Below are 18,369 nucleotides of genomic sequence, written 5' to 3' on the forward strand. Positions count from 1 at the left end.
AACGAAAGAGCCTGCAGGGATACAAAACATGAGACCGAAAGAAAAGGCCTCTGAACCTTCTCCACAACGATAGAAGTGCGACTTCTGCAATTCGAGCTTTCACCATTTCGATCTGCTTGAACAGCATATAATACGCCATAACCTTTGGTCGGACGATGGGCCTGTTACTATATACAAGTGCGACTTTTGCCCCAAGACGTTTTACTCCTATGATGCGCTTGAAGGGCATGTGAGAACCAACTATCGTTTTTCTTCACCTAATTCATGGGATACAGATGGGCAGACTGATGAGGAGGCCTACGAGGAAGACTATGAGGATAGCGATTAGCAAAGCGATGGAGAGGACTATGGTGAGAGCAATAAGGAGGAAGCTGAAGGGTAGCGACGAGGAGAGTAATGAGGAGAGTGACGAAGAGAACGACCAGGAGAACGATGAAGAGAGCTGTGAGGAGGGCAATGAAGAGAACGACGAGGAGAGCGACAAAGAATCTGTCCCGGATCTTGTTGAAAATACAGGCGAGAACTCCTGGTGGGCATTGTTCAACCAGGACAACATCTCGGATGAATCGCTCTCGTACTCGGATTTCCAGAACTTTGATAGTTATGACGAAGACGACATGTTAGATGACCTTAGGGAGATAAACTCGTGGTCCTCCCAAAAAAAAAAAAAAACCCCCCCCCCAAAAAAAAACCACAATCCCCTTCATAACCTGTTGGAAGAAGTTTAGAATCTCTTCTCAGATGTTGAAGCACGTGGAGATGCGCGAATGTCACTCTTACATTGACACTCCCTCTATCAAATGGGCTATTGACAGGAGTGATCAGAGCGTGGTATCAAGATGCTACTCTGATGACAAGTTCCAGTGCCCCGGCTGTGAAACCCGTTTCGACTCTTTGAGTAGCATGATTCGCCATGCCGAGGGGAACAAGTGCAGTGCTAATATTACCCAGGACCCGATCAAGGCCTTTATGTCTGAGGTGAGGCGGCGTATGATAGAGGGTGAACTCTTTTAAGCTGGTAGAATCTTTTGAATTCGAACCGTTAAGGATACTGCGATGGTTGTGAGACGCAATAACTTCTATTTTCTTCTGTTTTATTTTCAATCTAATAGGTATTGTATCTAGCCAAACCATTATCGTCAGCTTCAGAGCAAATCTTGGATCTCTATGTATTGTATAGCCCCAGGCCAGGCCAGAGAGCGATGTCATCAGGGATCTCACTTGAGTATAAACCAGGGGTGAAAGAGGGAAGAGGGTAGGTGCTTTAGTTTCTTGTCGTCAGTTTCAGATTAATTCTTAATGCTTCACTTTGGTTCCATTTGACGTTCTTTATAGCGGTTGCTCTGTTGAAACGGTAGACGTTAAATGGTGGCGCCTGTTGACCAATCAACTTGGACGCTTTATTCTTGATCCGCTTCCATTTATTTGCTTCTGCAACCCCATTTCAGGATGTCGTCCACCGTATCTTTCTCCAAATTCTGGAAAACACGACGTACGCGTCTCCTCTTCAATTATTCTTTCCAAAATGGCGGACGATAATCCTGCAGAGGCTTCAGCTGCAAAGCCTGAAGCCAAGCCCGTCAATTGCCATATCTGCAACAAATCGTTTCCCCACAAAGGCTCACCCAGGCGACATCGGCAGAGCAAACATCCTGTCCAAAAAGTAGAAGCAGACGCGTCTGAGACAGGACAAGATGGCGAAGCAGCCAGTACTTTTGATTGCGCGATTTGCAAGCAGTCATTTACGCGTCAATCTTCGTTGACACAGCATCAACGGAGCAAGCATGGCCCTCCGAAGCCTGAAGCCCCAGCTACTTCTGTCACACAAGCTCAAGCTGCGGAGCCTAGGGCAGAAGGCTCTGCTGCGAATGAAGCATCTACTTCTGCCAAACAAGAAGATGCGAACCAAGGTGATAAAGGCCAGGAAAGTAAGACGACTTGTTCAATTTGCAACAGGTCTTTCAGCCATCGAGGTGCGCTGTACCAGCACAAGAGAACCAAGCATCGCACTATCAAAACGGATGTCGAGACTCCTGCCAAGGAAGAGGATAAGGCTCCAGATGATGAAGAAAAGACAATCAAGTGCGATGTTTGCGACAAGTTGTTCACCAGCCGAAATTCACTCCGAAGGCATCTAAAGAGCAAACATGCTTCAGATAAGAAAGGCAAGGGCCCAGCAAAGAGTTCAGAACAAGGTGGCAAGGCAGCTGGCTCCTCAAAACCAGTGCATAAGACACTGAAGGAGCGACATATTGCTGGTTCTCAGAGGTTCAAGTGCCCATGTTGCAATGAGAACTTTTCTTCTGAGGATACGCTTATGAAGCATCAAGCAGAACAGCGTCTCGAAGCGATGAGAAAGTTTATGGAGAACATGGCGATGGCTGCTTCTGGCATGAGAGTGTCAGATGGCCAAGATGGCTCGGATGAGGAGAGTGAGGAGCAGGAGCCTGCCGAAGAGACCGCGACGGAAGAGAAGAAAGCCCCAAACATGCATCAATGCACGCTTTGCGACAAGAACTTTCGTTTCAAATCAGCCCTAGTGCAGCATGGACTCATCAAGCATGCAGTGGCAGACGACACTGTTGCAGAGAGTTCGGGCCAAGGAGCAAACGCGACTGCTGGAGGCAAGAAGGCAGAAGATGTTGACAGGGATGAAGATGAGGATAAGCCCTATTGCCAGACCTGCCAAAAGACATTCCGCCACGCGAAGGGACTTGCGGATCACAAACTCAACAAGCATGGCATCGTCGAAACCGAACCCACAAACTCAAAGCAAGGTGTGCCTGAAAACCCAACTTTTAGATTCAGACCTTGCAACAAGACCTTCCGTCTTGCGTCTGCACTTCGTCAGCATCAGCGAGATAGTCATCCCGAGATGCACAGGCCGAGATACTCAGAGGACGATATAATGAGACAAATACTGCGAATGGCAGTCCCGCCGTTTGGTGACGATGGCGGTGATGGTGATGATTATGAGGACGAGGATTATGAAGACTATGATGATGATGATTCTTTCTCATACCTAGGCTACAGGGGATTTAGACGACGCTAGTTCGACTTCCTGGCTGGTATTCGACCTGGCGATATATACGACTCGGATGACCCGGACTTTGACTATCCTGGTTTTTCAGATGACGATGACGAAGATGATTCCGATATTGATATGGATGATGATAGAGGCCCCCCAACCCTCTGCACGCACTGAAACGAGTATTTCCCGCAGATGCCATTAGTTGCACATCAATGGCATGTCCACAGTATCAGCCACCCAGCTGTTGTTGATGTCCAAGCCAAGATCGCAAAGGATGAATCCTATGGCCCCAAGCGCACCGTCTGCAAGGATTATCCTGATGCAAATGCATTCCCCTTCTTCTTCGAGGCGAAGTATTTCTTAAGAGAGTGCCTTTTCAGCTGTGGACAGTCTTTCGAAACTGGCACGGAACGCATGAATCATGAGGTGGAGGCTCATAATCGTTGCATAACATGTCATGCGTACTTCACGACCCGATCCACTCTCGAGGTAAGCCGCCCTTTTATCCATAGCTATCACTGTTGACTCAGCCCCCTTAGAATCACCAGTCCAAATCCAAAGTCGTCGATACCGTCTTCAGAGATTTCGACCACTGGCTTGAGTTCGCCGTCCCCGCACAAGTACACCACGAGAAGCAGAAAGAAAAAGCAGCTCGTAATTCCAACCCCAACAAGAATATCGACTGCATCACTTGCGATCGCAAGTTTGAAAAAGCATCCACAATGATGAAGCACGTCGAAAGAGGCCGATGTATCCCTGATGTGAATGAGATAGATATCTTTGCCGTCGGACAGACTTTGGCTGACCGGGGAGCTCCCTGTGTTAGACCGGGAGGATTCTTTTGCCCGATTTGTGACAAATCGTATATGGTGCTGAGTGAGCTTATTCAATATGCGGAGGGGGATGAGTGTAATTTGAATGTTCTGAGGGGGCCATTGCGGAAGTTGATCTCGTTGGTGATGATGGATTTTATGAGTATGATGATGGGTCATGCTTTCTGAGCTGGGGAGTTGATCTGGGGGTATGGGATGGATACTGGAGCTGGGATACTAGACTAGAAGTACAAGATTATCTTGTGATATTTGCTGTTTCGTCGATTTCTCTTGGGTAGCGCATGTCCAAGCGTGCAGCTGTGATCATGCATATGCTTTAATGCCGAGTCTTAAGAAGTGACAGGCCGTTCAACTTCAAACCTCGCTGTGAATTTGACTATGCCCGGGACAGAAATAAGCTTGTTTTATGCATACGAAATTTCTTTAGGCTTTCCTACTAAGAAGGCAATTTCAATATTCCGTCCCGTCAGAGGAATTGCTTCCATGACATGTAGCTTTCGAAACACTCAATTATAGCTCAATAATCTTACGAAATGTACTGAAGAGCATTTGAGGAAGAAGATACGACATGAGAAGACCACGAAATCGTATGAAGGGGGAGAATAGGCCATGGTAGAAAGGTAGTTTCATGCTACGTTGTCCAGCACGTCTCCTGGCAAGGGATTCTGAATCTTCTGTCTGGCGTTGACCAGGACATTTCATACCTGCAAGGTGTGTGATATACAATGTTTTCACCAAGGGGACTTTGGCCATTACAACTACTTTTGAGCCATCAGGTCTCACGGAGTATTGTGCTGAGGACCACGAAGAGATAGGAGCCTTCAGATTCTTGGAGTAAATTTTGCACAGAAGACTAGAAGCCCTTTGCCAGTAGCTACGTCTTCTTCATAGCATATGCCAACAGAGTGATGGAAGACTAGATCATAGGACAGCTTGTTAAACCAGTTGGCATGTGTGAATATCTGACTTCGGCTTTGGCATCTCTCGAACAGCAGTCCTATAGATGAGCTGGTCTAACTGAATACTGATGGGCCTTACCAGACGCAGAAAAACGCGCGACTTATAGCTTTGTTGGGTGATTAAAGATTGGGGGCTCCTGAAACGCATGGGCGACTAATCAGTGACAACGTCCACGATGCATGCATACTTGCGGCACGGTAACTCATGAAGAACAAGGTATTTTCTCCGGGAAATGACATTTGCTGATGAATGAACCAACATTGACTGGCGATGTTTGTGAACATTGGGAATGAGTCTTGAAAGATTACTCATGACATTGAAACGTGAATGGTAAGTACAGTTGCAATTCGCAGAAACGTCGGGTGACGAGAATGCATGATGGGTGCTGACGAGTCCAACATGCGGTCAAATCAACCAATAACCGCGGGGCTGCAATCTGGGGAAGCTCACCTTTTGGGACGCTTACCCGAAGATGACAAAGGTTCGATAGTCAGTTGCCAAAGTCGAGCAGGCAGACCCATATAGTTCTCGCATATTGGCTGGCTAAAAGCGACTCGTGTGGCGTAGAGATGGAAATGGAATTGGTGTCGCCGAATAGAGCGACCTCCGTGGGTTACATAACGACGCCTGGTGTCGTCATAAGGCAGACTTTCGCGTTGGACTGACCTTACATGCGTTGTGCGTCACTATGTAACAGCCGTTGCCTGCTGCTGCATAACCGGAAGGCTTATTAAGTGACAGACCAGTCAATCTGAAGCATGTTTTGGAAGACTGTGACGACCTGCTCGTGATGACAGGTGGACTTCCCTTGATGGTGGACCCTTTTGGCCAAGTCTGTCCACCCATCTGGGGCTGTCCATTTAGATCCCTGTCGCCCAGAATGCTAACTGGAATATCGTCAGCAGCTGAACGAAGAACAGACGTATCGTAAAGCTGACATGCCTAACGAAGTATCTTCTGGTCATCTTCGCTAAAGCACGGGCGTCAGAGCCGACAGCAGGGAGAAGGAACACAAACCAGAATTAAGATAGCCGGCTCGAGATCTCATCTCAGGGGATGTCTCACTCCAGGTCTCAGATAACAGAGCCTAAACATCGTCAATGGAATCTTGGGGACCACCCCGAACATTTCGGGCCCATTACCGGGACCCAAGTGCCGCCTGGTGTGCCGGATGTCTACGGGCGCCGATCTCGTGGTATCACGATGATAATGGCACACGAAAGAAAACAGAGGGACAATTCCATGGTCCATTTTCCAGGCGGAATAAGAGCGTCAGAGGTTCAACGCCCAACGACCGGCAAGGGTATCATCAGAATCGAACCATGTTGACATGCGCCGTGACCGGGTGGTGGAGGGCATTCTGAGTGGAGGTCCGTCTTTGGCTGACAGCTTTCCAATCGCGAGAATCGACAACGGCCCGAACGCCGCAATTAATTTGCAAAGCAATCCTCCATTCCAACTTGCGACACAGTGCTCACTTTTTCAGACTTTCCGAATGTTCTGGCCAGTCTCGTTTATGTTTCGGGTGCAAGCTGAAGCTACAGCAAGATATCCATACGCAATTGAAACATGCTGCAGCGCCATGTTTCTTGTCACAGGTATTGCGGTCCATCCCAAAGATATGCGTGATATCTTTCTGCAACTGTCCGCGTCCGTTGGTTACTCAAGCTCCATGCATGCTATTTAATGTTCAGCCGACGTCAAGTTGCCGACAACCATGTCATATCGGGCATCCTCGCAGGTACGACTGCAACCCATAAACCGTAAGTTTGCAACCCAAACAATCTGTTCTTCAAACACTGCTGCTACGAATTGCAGATGTCAAGTCTCAAGAGTTGGAGGCGTGATTCAGGTGACTTTGGCTGGCGGTAATCCACAGCTCGAACCCATGAAATGAATCGGCGTCTAAGAGCACCCCGCTAAAAACCCCCAACACTGGTCAAGTCAAGACCGCAATCCCGGGAAAAGGGGCACGCTCAAATAAAGGCAATTTGCGTATCCACAATATCAAGATGATGGCTTGCTCGTTTGTAGATGTAAAAGACAATACCTCCGATTGATGTTAACTTTGAAGAAAGGGGAAGGAGAACGTGCCAAGATGTGGAAACACGCGCTTTGATTGCAGAGGATACTGTAAGTGGGCTTTGGCAAGCTGTTGCGGTGCAACATCCATTGTTGATATTGCGTTAATGCGATTCATGTTTGGATATATCTGTACTGGTTATTGCCGATCCGAAACTTATCTGCGTCCTTTGCCAGTGTTAACCCACTGTTATACCTGGAGCGCCAAGTTAACAGGATGAGGTGCATCCCTAAGCGACCCGTCTTGGTTCATCTCCCATGCAAGTTTGTGCTGTTGTACCTGAACCGTGCTTCACGAGAGAGTTTTGTCATGTCTGTGTGCTTTTGATACACGCATGGAGTAGGCAAAGACCCTGTGCATCCCAGAAGATCGCGAAGCACTGGAGCGCTGGAAGCCCGCGGATGGCGCGATGAGCTTCGGCCGAGGTTTAGTGAGAGGCCGGGATAAACCTGCCTGGGGAAGGGTGCTGGATCAGTCTCGTTATCTCGGGGTCCAGTGATTTCCCGCTAGGGCCATAGTGCAATTGGATTGAGTTGTTGCAGATTCCGGTAGAAGCCCATCAATGAGGGAGGGAGACGTTGAATGAGGTGTACTCTGTTTGAAGTTGATGATAACCTCATGTTTCGGGATCAGTGAATTAGCACAGTGCTTCTCTGTCTTCAGCTGCACTGGCAACCCACCCGTCGTGGACATCATCTGCTGGCATCGTGGAGCGTGGAGTTGCGTTGCTGGCAAAAGGGCCAAGAAACGAGAAATGGCACCCCCCACACGTCGTCATTTCACACTCCGTTATTAGCCCCGTTATCGAATCAAAAGAGGATTGGGCCCGGCGCCTGGGCGTTCAACCGACAACGGGCGACAAGCTCTAGCCTCTATGCCAGGGGATGTTGAAGACCAGTACTGCTACTGTTGTTTCTTTGTTAGCAGGCAAAGAAGTGCAATGGTAGTGGAAACACCAGAATAAAAGTGAGAGAAGAGATGTCAGCTTTGCTTTTGATCGGAATAACAGATCCGGTCACAGAATGCATGTCTCGTTTATACCCCGACATCGCAAAAAATCTCATGGATCGAGTATTCTTAGGTAGGTAGGTACTGGCAAGTAAGGTACTGCACTGTGATTGCCTGTACCTTTGGTTCTGCCAAACGAGGTACAAGCAGTTCATGTACTCCGCCTTTAGCCTGGCCCAGGCTGTCATACAATGAACCGTCATGATTTGCATGCCGTAAAACAGCCGATACTTTGCTTCATGTACTCAATTTACCCGCACCTCAGGCCTCAACTGCACTGGGACCTGCCAACTACGAGCCCCCAAAAGTCACCCTCCGGCATGTGCCCACTAAGAAATGCCCTGTTCCTTCCTGTCCAGTGAGTTTCCACTGTCCACTCCCCACGGCACGACGCTACTTCCTGATTTGATTGATTGATGGGTGAGAGAAGCCAGGCTAGGCTTGCTCCTTCTCCTTTCCCGCTCGCTCGGCCCTGGTTTTTTTCTCCCCCCATTCAATTCGAACCCAACCTATCCCGTCACGCCCTGTCCAAATCGACGAGTCGTTCATCATCTTAAACCACCACCACCTTTTCCCTTTCCTTTCTCCCTCTTACCTTTACGGTACCTCTTCCTATTTCTTCCTCCGCCTCGATTTTTTCCGTTTGCCTTGCAGCGGCTTTGGTCTCGACAAGCGTTCTTCCGGTCCGTCGTGTTAAACTCGTCCCCCGTCTCGTCACCGACTTCTTGCGATTTTTTTAATCCTTCGCACTTTTTCTCCGTCCCTCCGAGACCCTCGCGTGGTTTATTCCCGAGAATACGGCCCGTGGCGAGTAAACGTAAACCTTGCCTTGCGCTCACTTTCCCAACGAAGCGGCAAAAGGTCACCGACGAAGCTTAATCATATTCTTATCTCTCTTGGGTGAGTCGAGACCTCGACGCACAGGATTACGGTCGATTTGTCAACGTGTTGCGACGAGGGGCCCTGGAGCGTTAGGTGGTGCTTTTTGATGGATCCATGTCTTAGCTGGCCGATGGTGCGCATCTTGACGTCGGCCACAGCGGCAAATTTCCTCATCACCTTTCGTATTGCCCTTGTTTCTGGCACCGCTCTCGCATTGCGCTGCACATCGCCGTCGCATTCTGTCGTCAACATTCTGCAACAACACCAAACTGACCACACATTCTACCAATAGACCCTCATCCGAGATTTGAAAGAGCCCGAGTCGAATCGTCTACGTCCCGGTTTTTCCCACTCAACCCCAAGAACATTGCAACATGTCCTACTACGACAACCCTCAGGCCCAGTGGTCGTCTCCTACTCCCAGCACCCAGCAGAATAACTGGGAGCACCAGGGTTCGACTACTCCGGTCCGCGCAGGTACGCCAGATTCACGATCGACCGATATAGAATTGTAATTAACGCATTGATTTATACAGGCGCCAGCGGCCCCCAGCCCCAGGATGACTACGCCTTCTCGTATCAATTCGATGGTATGTGATGAAGCACGCCTAGAGATTTTGTCGAGTTCAATTGTCCTTGAAGTCAGTGCTGATGGCACGACTTGGCTGGCATTTTCGAAACCCGAACAAGACTTGACTTTTCCAATGAACAAAACTGACCCAATTCTAGAGGTCGATCGAGCATATGAGAACTTGCAAAAGTCTGGCAAGGGCTATGGAATGGGTGGTCGCCGTGAGTTTTCTATCCTGCGCTACTAAGCCTGCCAAAGGTTCCGACATGAACGGATGAACTGGTCTGGTTGAGTGTCCCAATAAGCATACTGACAAGATCATGCAGACTCCCGTGGTTCCCATCACACCCCCGGCCCCCGCCCGCACTCGGTAAACAACTTTGATGACGCCCGTGGTCAGGGACCCAATCTGCAAAACTTCTACGCAAACCAGCGTCATCAACCTTCACGAGGCTCCAACGAGGCAGAGCAGGTCATGCAGGCTAAGAGACGGATGGCAGCTCAGCGGGAGCGAGAGCTTCGAAACCTGCACACAGAGCAGCAATATCAGCGAAGTAGGCCTCCCTCTACTGTGTAGCACATTCAACTATGACAAAGAAACAAGATGGCATATAGAGAAAAATAATGTGGTCATGGGCGACCGAAAATATCGTTGGCCCAGACGCCGCTCGTGTTTCTTCCCTCCCAATTTTGAGCAGCATCTATGTAATATCGTCGAGTTTGTTGAGCATGGGCTAACAGCTTTTCTACGTAGCCGTCCTTTCCGAAGTGCCTCTGCCGCCCAACAAGCACATGTCCGAGGAGGAGACGCGAGAGTTGATTGCCCGTCAACGAAGTGCCCTCTATGGCGAGGGTCCTTTTGCGGACAAGGCAGGATACGTGGATGAGACTGGTAATGTCCGCACAGGCGCCCCTGTCCCTAGCGGACCCTCAAGCATCCGTGGACACTCTCCTCTTGCCTATGATAGCGTAGGCCGTGCTCCCCCTACTGGCGAGACTGGCACTCCCGTCTCTGGTGGTGATGCCCATGGTCCTCCCACTGAGCCCAACTCGCGACCTCACAGCACAGTCAGCCCACAGACTGCTGGACCCACAAACAAAGTCTTTGACAACGCTGTGGGTAACCAAAGCCGTACAAGTACATCCAGCCCAACCGGCGGCTCTCCCTCTCGGGATCTGAATCCTGGTTCCAAGCCCAACCAGGCTGGCGCCTCTGTGGCTCCCATTGGAACTCGTCCTTCTGGTACACCCACAACTTCAGCTTCATCGAAGCGATCTACCACTCCTCTTGCCTCTCCTGGTGGCTGGGGACGTGGCAATGGTGTTTGGGGTCAGTCGTCCGGTCTCGGTGCTCCTGCCAGTGTCTGGGGTTAGAAAGGTCCGCTCACCAAGGATTAGGAGTCGCAACAAGGCGCAGGATTTAAAGTTACATTTGGGACGGCGCAGAGGTAAACGGGCATTGCGGTCGGTATCTTTGGCGAGTACGGTCTTTGGCAACTCATGTCTCGAGTTGAAGACGGCGCGAACACTACAGGGCACTCGGATCTGGCGAGAGCCGAGTGATACAATCAAGGTCACAGGTGTTGAAGGGACGGCATCGACTAGGGAGTTGACATTGTTTTCATGTTTTTTTCCGGCAGGAGGTTACGAATTGGTGAACTGGGAGTTGCATTCGAACATTACTGGGGCGTCGCTATATCGTCTCGTTTATACTTTGAGGACAGGAAAATCGGTGTCGGGTATGAAGAAACGGGCAGGTGCAGTCTCAGTCTCGGAATTGAGATGTTTCGGAGTCTTTGGCCTTGACGAAATTGTCGGTCTGGCTTACCGTGGGAGCGGCAACTATATACCCAACAGGGCGGTTCTTACGGCGTTCACTCTGTTTACGACGACCGATCAGCCTGCGATATCGACTACGGCATGTGTTGGCATCAACTGCGGGGCGCGTTCGGAGTACCTTTCACGATGGAGGCATTTGAGTTGTCGGCGCGCATACCATGGTAATGGATTGAAAGGGAATCTACAAGGTGTTTATGCTCACGAATCGGCGAGCGAAAAGGAATGTGTTTTATATACGGCGAAAAATACCATCAAAAGACATAAAAAAAAGAAGACAAAAATGGCATCTCAAGGGGTTCAGGGTGGATCAAGGTTAGGATCAGTTATCTTTCATGTCTCTCGTTCGTACTGGTTGGGGACAGGTTTCGGTTTGGGACAGGCTATAGGAAATGGTTGTATAAGGGTTGTTTTCGCAAGGGAAAGGAGAAATTGTTTTCTGATTTCGAGATCGTGCTTAGGCTGGGTTGGCAGGGTTGATAGTAATTGCGAGACGGGGCGGGAATACAGGCAATACAATTTTATTACGGAGTTGATCTGTTGGACGAGTAAATGTGCCTTGAGAGACATGCATGTCGTGCGAGGTAGTGGTCGAGACACGAGATCGGAGCAATGAGAAAAGGTCCAGACTCACTTTGAGTGCTGATGCCAAACTGTCACAGCACTTTCTCGAGGCGATAAAATAAAAAACCAGATTAACTAGGAAACTCTATCTCGCGTTAATTAAATTAATTAACGGTAGCAGATTGAATTGTGCAAATGATGACGAGAATTGCATGTGCGCGTCATGGGAATGTCCGGAGCCCCCACCCGAAGACGGTGCCCGGACGGTCTTCTCCCCGCCAGGACCCTCAATCGGGGCCCCGAGTGGAGGCACCGGTGAGTATCTCATGCATCTTACAGTCGAGCTGCAGCTGCATCTGGTGAGGGGAGGGGAATGAATGACGGGTACACTACGGGACGCGATTCTTTTGTTTATCTTTTTCCGTGTAGGTACATATAGCTCATAGTTCCCGCTCACCATTTACGCTGTTCAGCTACATATCGACCTGTGTTGTTGTTGTTGTTGTTGTAAAATACCGACAAAATGCCATCATTTGACGAAAAGAAAGCCTACGTTGAGCAGGAAGAAACATTCTTCGACGATGGGCGCGAAATTGAGCTTCTGCACTACATCTATGGTCGGTCAGACATTGATGAGCTGCGAGGCTCGCCGGAGCGTGTTCTCCAAGCCATTGATGAGTTTGGACGTACGAAGAAGTATCTCATGAACGTGGGCGAAGACAAAGGCAAGATTGTGACAGATCTCATCGCTGAAGTGAAGCCCAAAGTCATGGTACGCCAATTGACCTCTACTCTTGTGAATAACTTAGTGATTGGTCCCGGTGTAGGTTGAACTCGGAGGCTACGTCGGCTACTCAACCCTCCTCTTCGCCAACGCCGTCCGCAAATCCGGAGGCACGCACTACTTCTCCCTCGAGCGCAACCCCGAATTCGCCGCCGTCATAACATCCCTTCTCGACCTCTCGGGCCTGCGCGACATCGCCCGCGTGATCGTAGGTCCCAGCGACGCAGGCCTAGCCCGCCTACACGCTAACGGCACAATCTCCAAGATCGACCTCATGTTCCTCGACCACTACAAGCCCGCGTACACGAGCGATCTCAAACTCTGTGAGCGGTTGGGCCTCGTGGGACCGGGGAGTGTCCTTGCGGCGGATAACGTCATCAAGCCGGGGAATCCACCGTACTTGGCGTATGTGAGGAGTAGCGTTGCGGAGAAGAGGGCGGCGAAGGGGGGGGGTGAGAAGGAGGAGTTTGCGGACAGAACTGCGAAACAGTATTTGAAGAGGGAGGGCGAGGAGAAGATTAATGAGGAGCAGGGGGATCCGAATTTGGTGTATGAGAGTAAGTTGGTTCACAGCTTTGAGCCAACTGGTGTTCCTGTGAGTACCCCGATCCCACCACGGTGATTACCTGAGCTGACAATTGCAGGATGCTGTCGAGATTACAAGATGTACCGGTCGCGAAGATTAGAACTCTTTACCTTGGTACCCTAGGGGGGGAAGAAACTTAGAACCTTGATCCTAAATGACAAAAAGACTTGGGTAAAATTATATAAATTTAGGATACCCTACTAAACTTAGGATATCTTTTGCTAAGTTTATTTTGACACCCCATATTAAGGTCTGGTGCGATCAATAGAGTTGACTCCAACGTTTCGCGAACTCTAAAGTGATTGCCCCTCAACACCAAGAAAAACATCACGACCCCGCTGCCCTCTCCAGCGACCTAGTCTCCACACCAACTCATCCCGTAGGTAAGAATCACGCCCGCTCGGCTCAATCGGTACAGCGTACGAGTCCTACGAGTACCCGATCTCAAGGTTGCAGGCTGGACCCCCGCATTGGGCTGTTCTGTTCCTGTGTTTTGACTGCGAGCGTTTACCAGGTTTTCTCTTTTTGGGTCTAAAGATTTCGCTCTCGTTGGTTCACGCATGTTGAGGAATCGTACGCACATCTCAATCCCAAACTAGTCGTTTGTTCTAGACATCATCCCCTCCATTCGTTGGCATCAATTGTCGGCGTTTGCTCATTGACTGTTCCTTAATGAGTACGTACATTGCGTGGTTGGCGCTGTGAGGGATGAGCAGTGCCCGCATCAACAACGACCGAGAAGGCTTTACAATTTTACCTAGACTTGCCTTGTCTTCTTTTCTTGTTCCACCCCAATCACATCAACTTATTTCCTCTCACTTCGGTCGCACGACCTTTTGGGCTATGAATAAGGTTACGGATTGAGTAAGTTATTACGAAAGTATATTACTCTGCTTCAAATCAGGAGCCTTGGTTTGCTGAGTTTATACATAGCCTTCCAAAAGCTGAAGTTAATTGGGGTTTCTTTTGTGTGTTGGCTTGATATGTCTTGATAGCATGTCACAAGCTTTAACCATCACTCCAAAGACAAGCCCAATACAGTCATTTCCCTCACTGTTGCCTCATATCTTGCTTTCGAATGAGAATCTAGATATTCTAATGCTCACTCCAGAGCCTTATAAATAAGTACCGCAATTCTTTTATTCTTAACACATTCCAACCCTGCCACTTTTCTTATCTTGAGAAATAGCTAACGACATTATCTCTACCCATCTAGCCAAACAAAGTGACAAGTCGTGGAAATGGATCCCCTTGGGATACACGATAACTCGGTCTCGGCCTTGGAAATAGACGAGTTCTCAAATTTGGCGGACGAGTTTGGTCAATCTGGTGGAAACGAGGAACCGCAAGCCCTGCCTAGATGCTGCCTATGTTGCTTCAAGTTTGAGCCATATGACTCTATCGTCGTTTGTGAGTACACTTGTCAAATGATCTGTCCCAACCCCCCTACTAACTCTCGACAGTGAACCCCAGGAATCCTAACTTGCCCGGTCCATGGGCGGGTGAGTACATGGAGCCAGAGCGCATTGAGCCGACTGGCTTGGAATCTGCAAATCATCGCCGTCTCTTTGAGAAAGGTTACCACTCCGAATGCGTGCATCTGGTTGCAAAGGGTCTCCCTTTTGGTGACTCCGTTCATCGTGCCATCCGGGACGGCACCAGTTACGGAGTCGGCTATACTGAACTTCTTCCATCCGTTGAACCAGCCCGTGTACGTCGATTGAAGGACAAGTTTGCTCAAGAGTTCATGGCTATCGTCGGACATCGTCTTCCCTTCGAGATCTGTGAGATTATTGGCCGCCATTGCTTGAGCGAATACGCGACGAAACTCATTAACGACGTTTGGTCGAACAAAAACTTTGCGGGGCCTCAGCATGCCTCCCTCCGGGTGACCGAGTCAAGTTCCATCTGGGTACAGCACGTTGAGTTTGAGGGTCTTCAGTATATCAAGTCTCTCTCCACCACTCGTAAAAGCGAGAGTGACACGAAGCTCTTCGAGTCTACCCCTGGCATCCTTGTCAGCATCTACTTCGCCGAAGACTGTCTGGGTATCCGTGAAGTTGCCATCACTCGAGATGACCATACTCCTTCCCTAAATCAAGATAAAGACTTGAGGTGGGTTATTGACCGCTGAAAACCTCTTCCATTCAGCTTCAAATACAAAACAGATGTAAGTTACTTTCACATCCCCGACAAATGCTGGTGATACTCACTTGTTAACTGTTTTCAGGGTCTGAAGCTACGTGACTTGGCCATCACTAAGGGTGAGGATGCAGAAGCCGACTACCGACAGAGGCGCTGGGCTGCTCTGCTTAAGGACCTAGACACTTCCCAGCTCGACCCGCGTCCACCAAGGCGCGTCTTTGGAGTGTCAGATGAGGGTACCCGTGCAGTTGACTGGAATTTACCTGGATGCCGTGGTTATTCCGTTCTCATAGATGACTACTCTATCTGTGACATAATCTCCCACAACATAGGCGGGCCATCTTCACAGTTGGCGGACGTGAGCAACAGACATAAAGGTGATTGGTTCTACGTACCCGTTGATCGAGGCGAGCGAATCGCTGAGCTTTGGCTTCGCATCGAAGATCACGGCAATACGTGGGGTTCCTACAATTCTCTTATTGTAAGTTACGATTATACCATCAATACTAGGTAAAATCATACTAATACTATTCTAGATACGAACAAATACAGGCCGGAGCTTTGTTCTGGGTTATAGAATTAGCGGAGAGGCCAGAAAGGTCACCTATCGACTGATCACTACGTTGTCGCCGAGCGATCCGTCTCGAATGCTATATTGCAAGACCAAAGAATTGAAGTTCTGGCTGGGCTTTGAACGAGAAACGACTTGGGAACAGCACGCCATCGTCATTCCATATCGAAATCGACCTAGACCTGCTCCTTTCCTACTCAAAGAGCTCCTCTCATCGAATGCTGAGCTTCGGGATGTCAGGGCAGTTGCTGTATGCCGAAATTGGAGATACTCTAAGGATGCGGGAATTGTCGGTATGCTCATTACATACGCCGATGGTCATCAACGATCTCTCGGGCAAACCCGTCTCGATCACATGGAGCCGCCTCTCACGGTTTTTTCGGGAAAGATCTGGCTCGGTAGTGACAAGTCAGAAAACAAACCTCTCACTGAGGGCTTCTGGCTGTTGGCAAACAAGATCAAGTGGTTTGAGGTGGATAAACCTCTAGGGAATAAGAACCGGCAGTACCTTGAGATACCGCTTACAGGCTCCCTTGAATGGGAAAGCCACTCGATCGGGGGCTATTGGCAGCACAAAGTGCGTCACCGTGAGAGCAGCGAACTTCAAAATGAGATGGATGAGGTCCTAGCCCGTGAGGCTGAGTCTGGAGGACGTCGTCGCGGAGTAGTCAAAACGTTCTCTGTGACTATTTGAAACACAACAGGTCTCCCTTGATATTCCTTGACCAGAAGGTTCTCCTTACTGCGCTGTTGGATTGGGATGGTTTGGATGGACGGCGGTTAATGTGTGTTTTGTAGAGTTTTGTTATGGGATATCTCCACTTCATCTAGATGGACAGAGCAATCTGCCTACATTCCCATGCGGCTCGTCAATATCAATTTGCTTCACTGGGACTTGCTCCAAGATAAGTCGCAGTTTTAAGCGATAAAGGGAATTTCTGTGTCGGGCAGTTCCTAAGTTGGTCGTGGGCGTTTGCGTTGCTTTCATTTCTGGATGTTTTGATGCTTAGACGAAACTCCGTTCCGATTGAAGTATGCGAGAACGTTGCGACGTACTGCTTAAACGAGTATGCAACAAACCTTCACCTGGATGCCTGGCAACGCCAAGTTCCTAGTGATCGAATGAAGATGTCACACTGCCCAATTCCAACGGCCAAACTGTTTGGGCCCATTACATGGAGATCGAGGGTCGCAACTACGTCAAGTCTCTGTCAACCGTTCGCATGAACGAGAATGATAGAATGGTTTTTATAGTCAATCCCAAACTCTACTCTTTGATGAAGTTAGAAATGTACTTCACTGAAGATAGTTTGGGAGTACGCAGCGTCATTGCCTCTTCGGGTGATGATATTCAGAGTACTGAGGATCCTGACCTTCGATAGGTTTCCATTCCTTGGGAATTTTACGATCTCCCATTCTATATCAGGATGAACTTCGATTTGAGTCATATCTCGTGGACATAATATATGTGAACTTCCCAAGCTGATTCGACCTTGAAGGGCCTCAAGCTGCGCAATTTGGATGTCACCCAATACAAAAGATGACATCACAATGCCCAAAGAACACGTTTGGCGATGTTACCCAGAGACCTTGGCTGCCTGAACGCTCTCTCCGGTAATATCGAAACAGGTCACGAGGCAGCAGTCCATGTGGTCGACTGGAGCCTGCCTGGAGTCTCCGGCTAAGTCATTGGCCTACAATGCAGCTTTGTTGACTCCATCGTTCCATATAGGTCGGGGAAGTTATCTCCTGCCCTCCTTGATGTTTATTACAATGCCCAATTAATTTGTCTTTATTTCCCTGTTGACCCTAACGAACGAATCTCCGAGCTATGGCTTCGCTCAGGAGATTTCCCGTGCGATAACGATGCCTTGACTCGAGCAGAATCTCTCGTAGTACGCTATAAATTTTCTTGAATCCGCAGCACAATCATATTGATAGTCCCATTGGTTCTCATAAGCAATGGACGCAGTCTTGTGCTTGGCCCTGGCATCCGATCTCGCTCACCACGTAGCAACAGGCCCCTCAACTACGAAGCGCTTGCCGATTTGCCATCAACAACTCCAACACGAACATTCTACTACAAGTACAGAAATGCGGAGTCTTGGCTCGGTTTCGAGAAAATAACAACATGGGATAAGCGCAAGATCAAACTCTCATTTGAACCACCAACCTAGTTAGCGGGAGAACAACATGAACCTCCCTAAGGCGGTTAAGACGTTTTCTGTTCACACCGGCGGCTTATGTTTCTATATTTAGCATAAGTCTAGGGTGCCTTTGGTGAGTTTATGGTAGCATTCTGCTGTTCAGATCTAATGCTTTCTTGCTCCCTGAGGCTTATTCTTAACGTCAGGAGAAACGATAAAGGCCTTTGATCTCTACATCTTGGCAGAGATAACTCAGTGTTTCACTGAACACTGCCTTTCTATAAAGATTCCTCCGCATTCATTTTGATGAAACGCGATTGGTGTATTTGAGAGACAAAAGCGCGAGGGAGCTGGAAGAAGGATCAAAT

The 18,369-nt window shown here is 49.0% G+C and overlaps 5 protein-coding genes across 5 annotated transcripts; all 5 read left to right on the plus strand.

Annotated features, from left to right (window-relative positions):
- Nucleotides 1-335: 335 nt before the first annotated feature.
- FPRO_01819 (uncharacterized protein) lies at nt 336-1,014 on the plus strand (the record flags this gene model as incomplete). The annotated part of the gene is made up of 2 exons (XM_031227239.1): nt 336-619; nt 816-1,014. The coding sequence occupies 2 exons, from the start codon at nt 336-338 to the stop codon at nt 1,012-1,014; spliced, it is 483 nt and encodes a 160-aa protein (XP_031074654.1).
- Nucleotides 1,015-1,525: 511 nt separating this feature from the next.
- FPRO_01818 (uncharacterized protein) lies at nt 1,526-4,032 on the plus strand (the record flags this gene model as incomplete). Its single annotated transcript, XM_031227250.1, has 4 exons — nt 1,526-2,963; nt 3,043-3,210; nt 3,273-3,520; nt 3,571-4,032. The coding sequence occupies 4 exons, from the start codon at nt 1,526-1,528 to the stop codon at nt 4,030-4,032; spliced, it is 2,316 nt and encodes a 771-aa protein (XP_031074655.1).
- Nucleotides 4,033-9,171: 5,139 nt separating this feature from the next.
- On the plus strand, nt 9,172-10,742 carry FPRO_01817 (uncharacterized protein; the record flags this gene model as incomplete). Its single annotated transcript, XM_031227262.1, has 5 exons — nt 9,172-9,274; nt 9,334-9,387; nt 9,527-9,589; nt 9,695-9,922; nt 10,123-10,742. 5 exons carry the CDS (start codon nt 9,172-9,174, stop codon nt 10,740-10,742), a joined length of 1,068 nt encoding a protein of 355 aa, XP_031074656.1.
- A 1,549-nt stretch (nt 10,743-12,291) lies between these two features.
- On the plus strand, nt 12,292-13,238 carry FPRO_01816 (putative catechol O-methyltransferase; the record flags this gene model as incomplete). The annotated part of the gene is made up of 3 exons (XM_031227273.1): nt 12,292-12,540; nt 12,596-13,147; nt 13,197-13,238. 3 exons carry the CDS (start codon nt 12,292-12,294, stop codon nt 13,236-13,238), a joined length of 843 nt encoding a protein of 280 aa, XP_031074657.1.
- Nucleotides 13,239-14,379: 1,141 nt separating this feature from the next.
- On the plus strand, nt 14,380-16,548 carry FPRO_01815 (uncharacterized protein; the record flags this gene model as incomplete). The annotated part of the gene is made up of 5 exons (XM_031227284.1): nt 14,380-14,548; nt 14,602-15,253; nt 15,290-15,308; nt 15,369-15,764; nt 15,820-16,548. The coding sequence occupies 5 exons, from the start codon at nt 14,380-14,382 to the stop codon at nt 16,546-16,548; spliced, it is 1,965 nt and encodes a 654-aa protein (XP_031074658.1).
- Nucleotides 16,549-18,369: the final 1,821 nt, after the last annotated feature.

This window comes from Fusarium proliferatum (assembly GCF_900067095.1).
Source record: "Fusarium proliferatum ET1 genome assembly, contig: FPRO_scaffold001, whole genome shotgun sequence".
In the NCBI taxonomy this organism is placed as follows: Eukaryota; Fungi; Ascomycota; class Sordariomycetes; order Hypocreales; family Nectriaceae; genus Fusarium; species Fusarium proliferatum.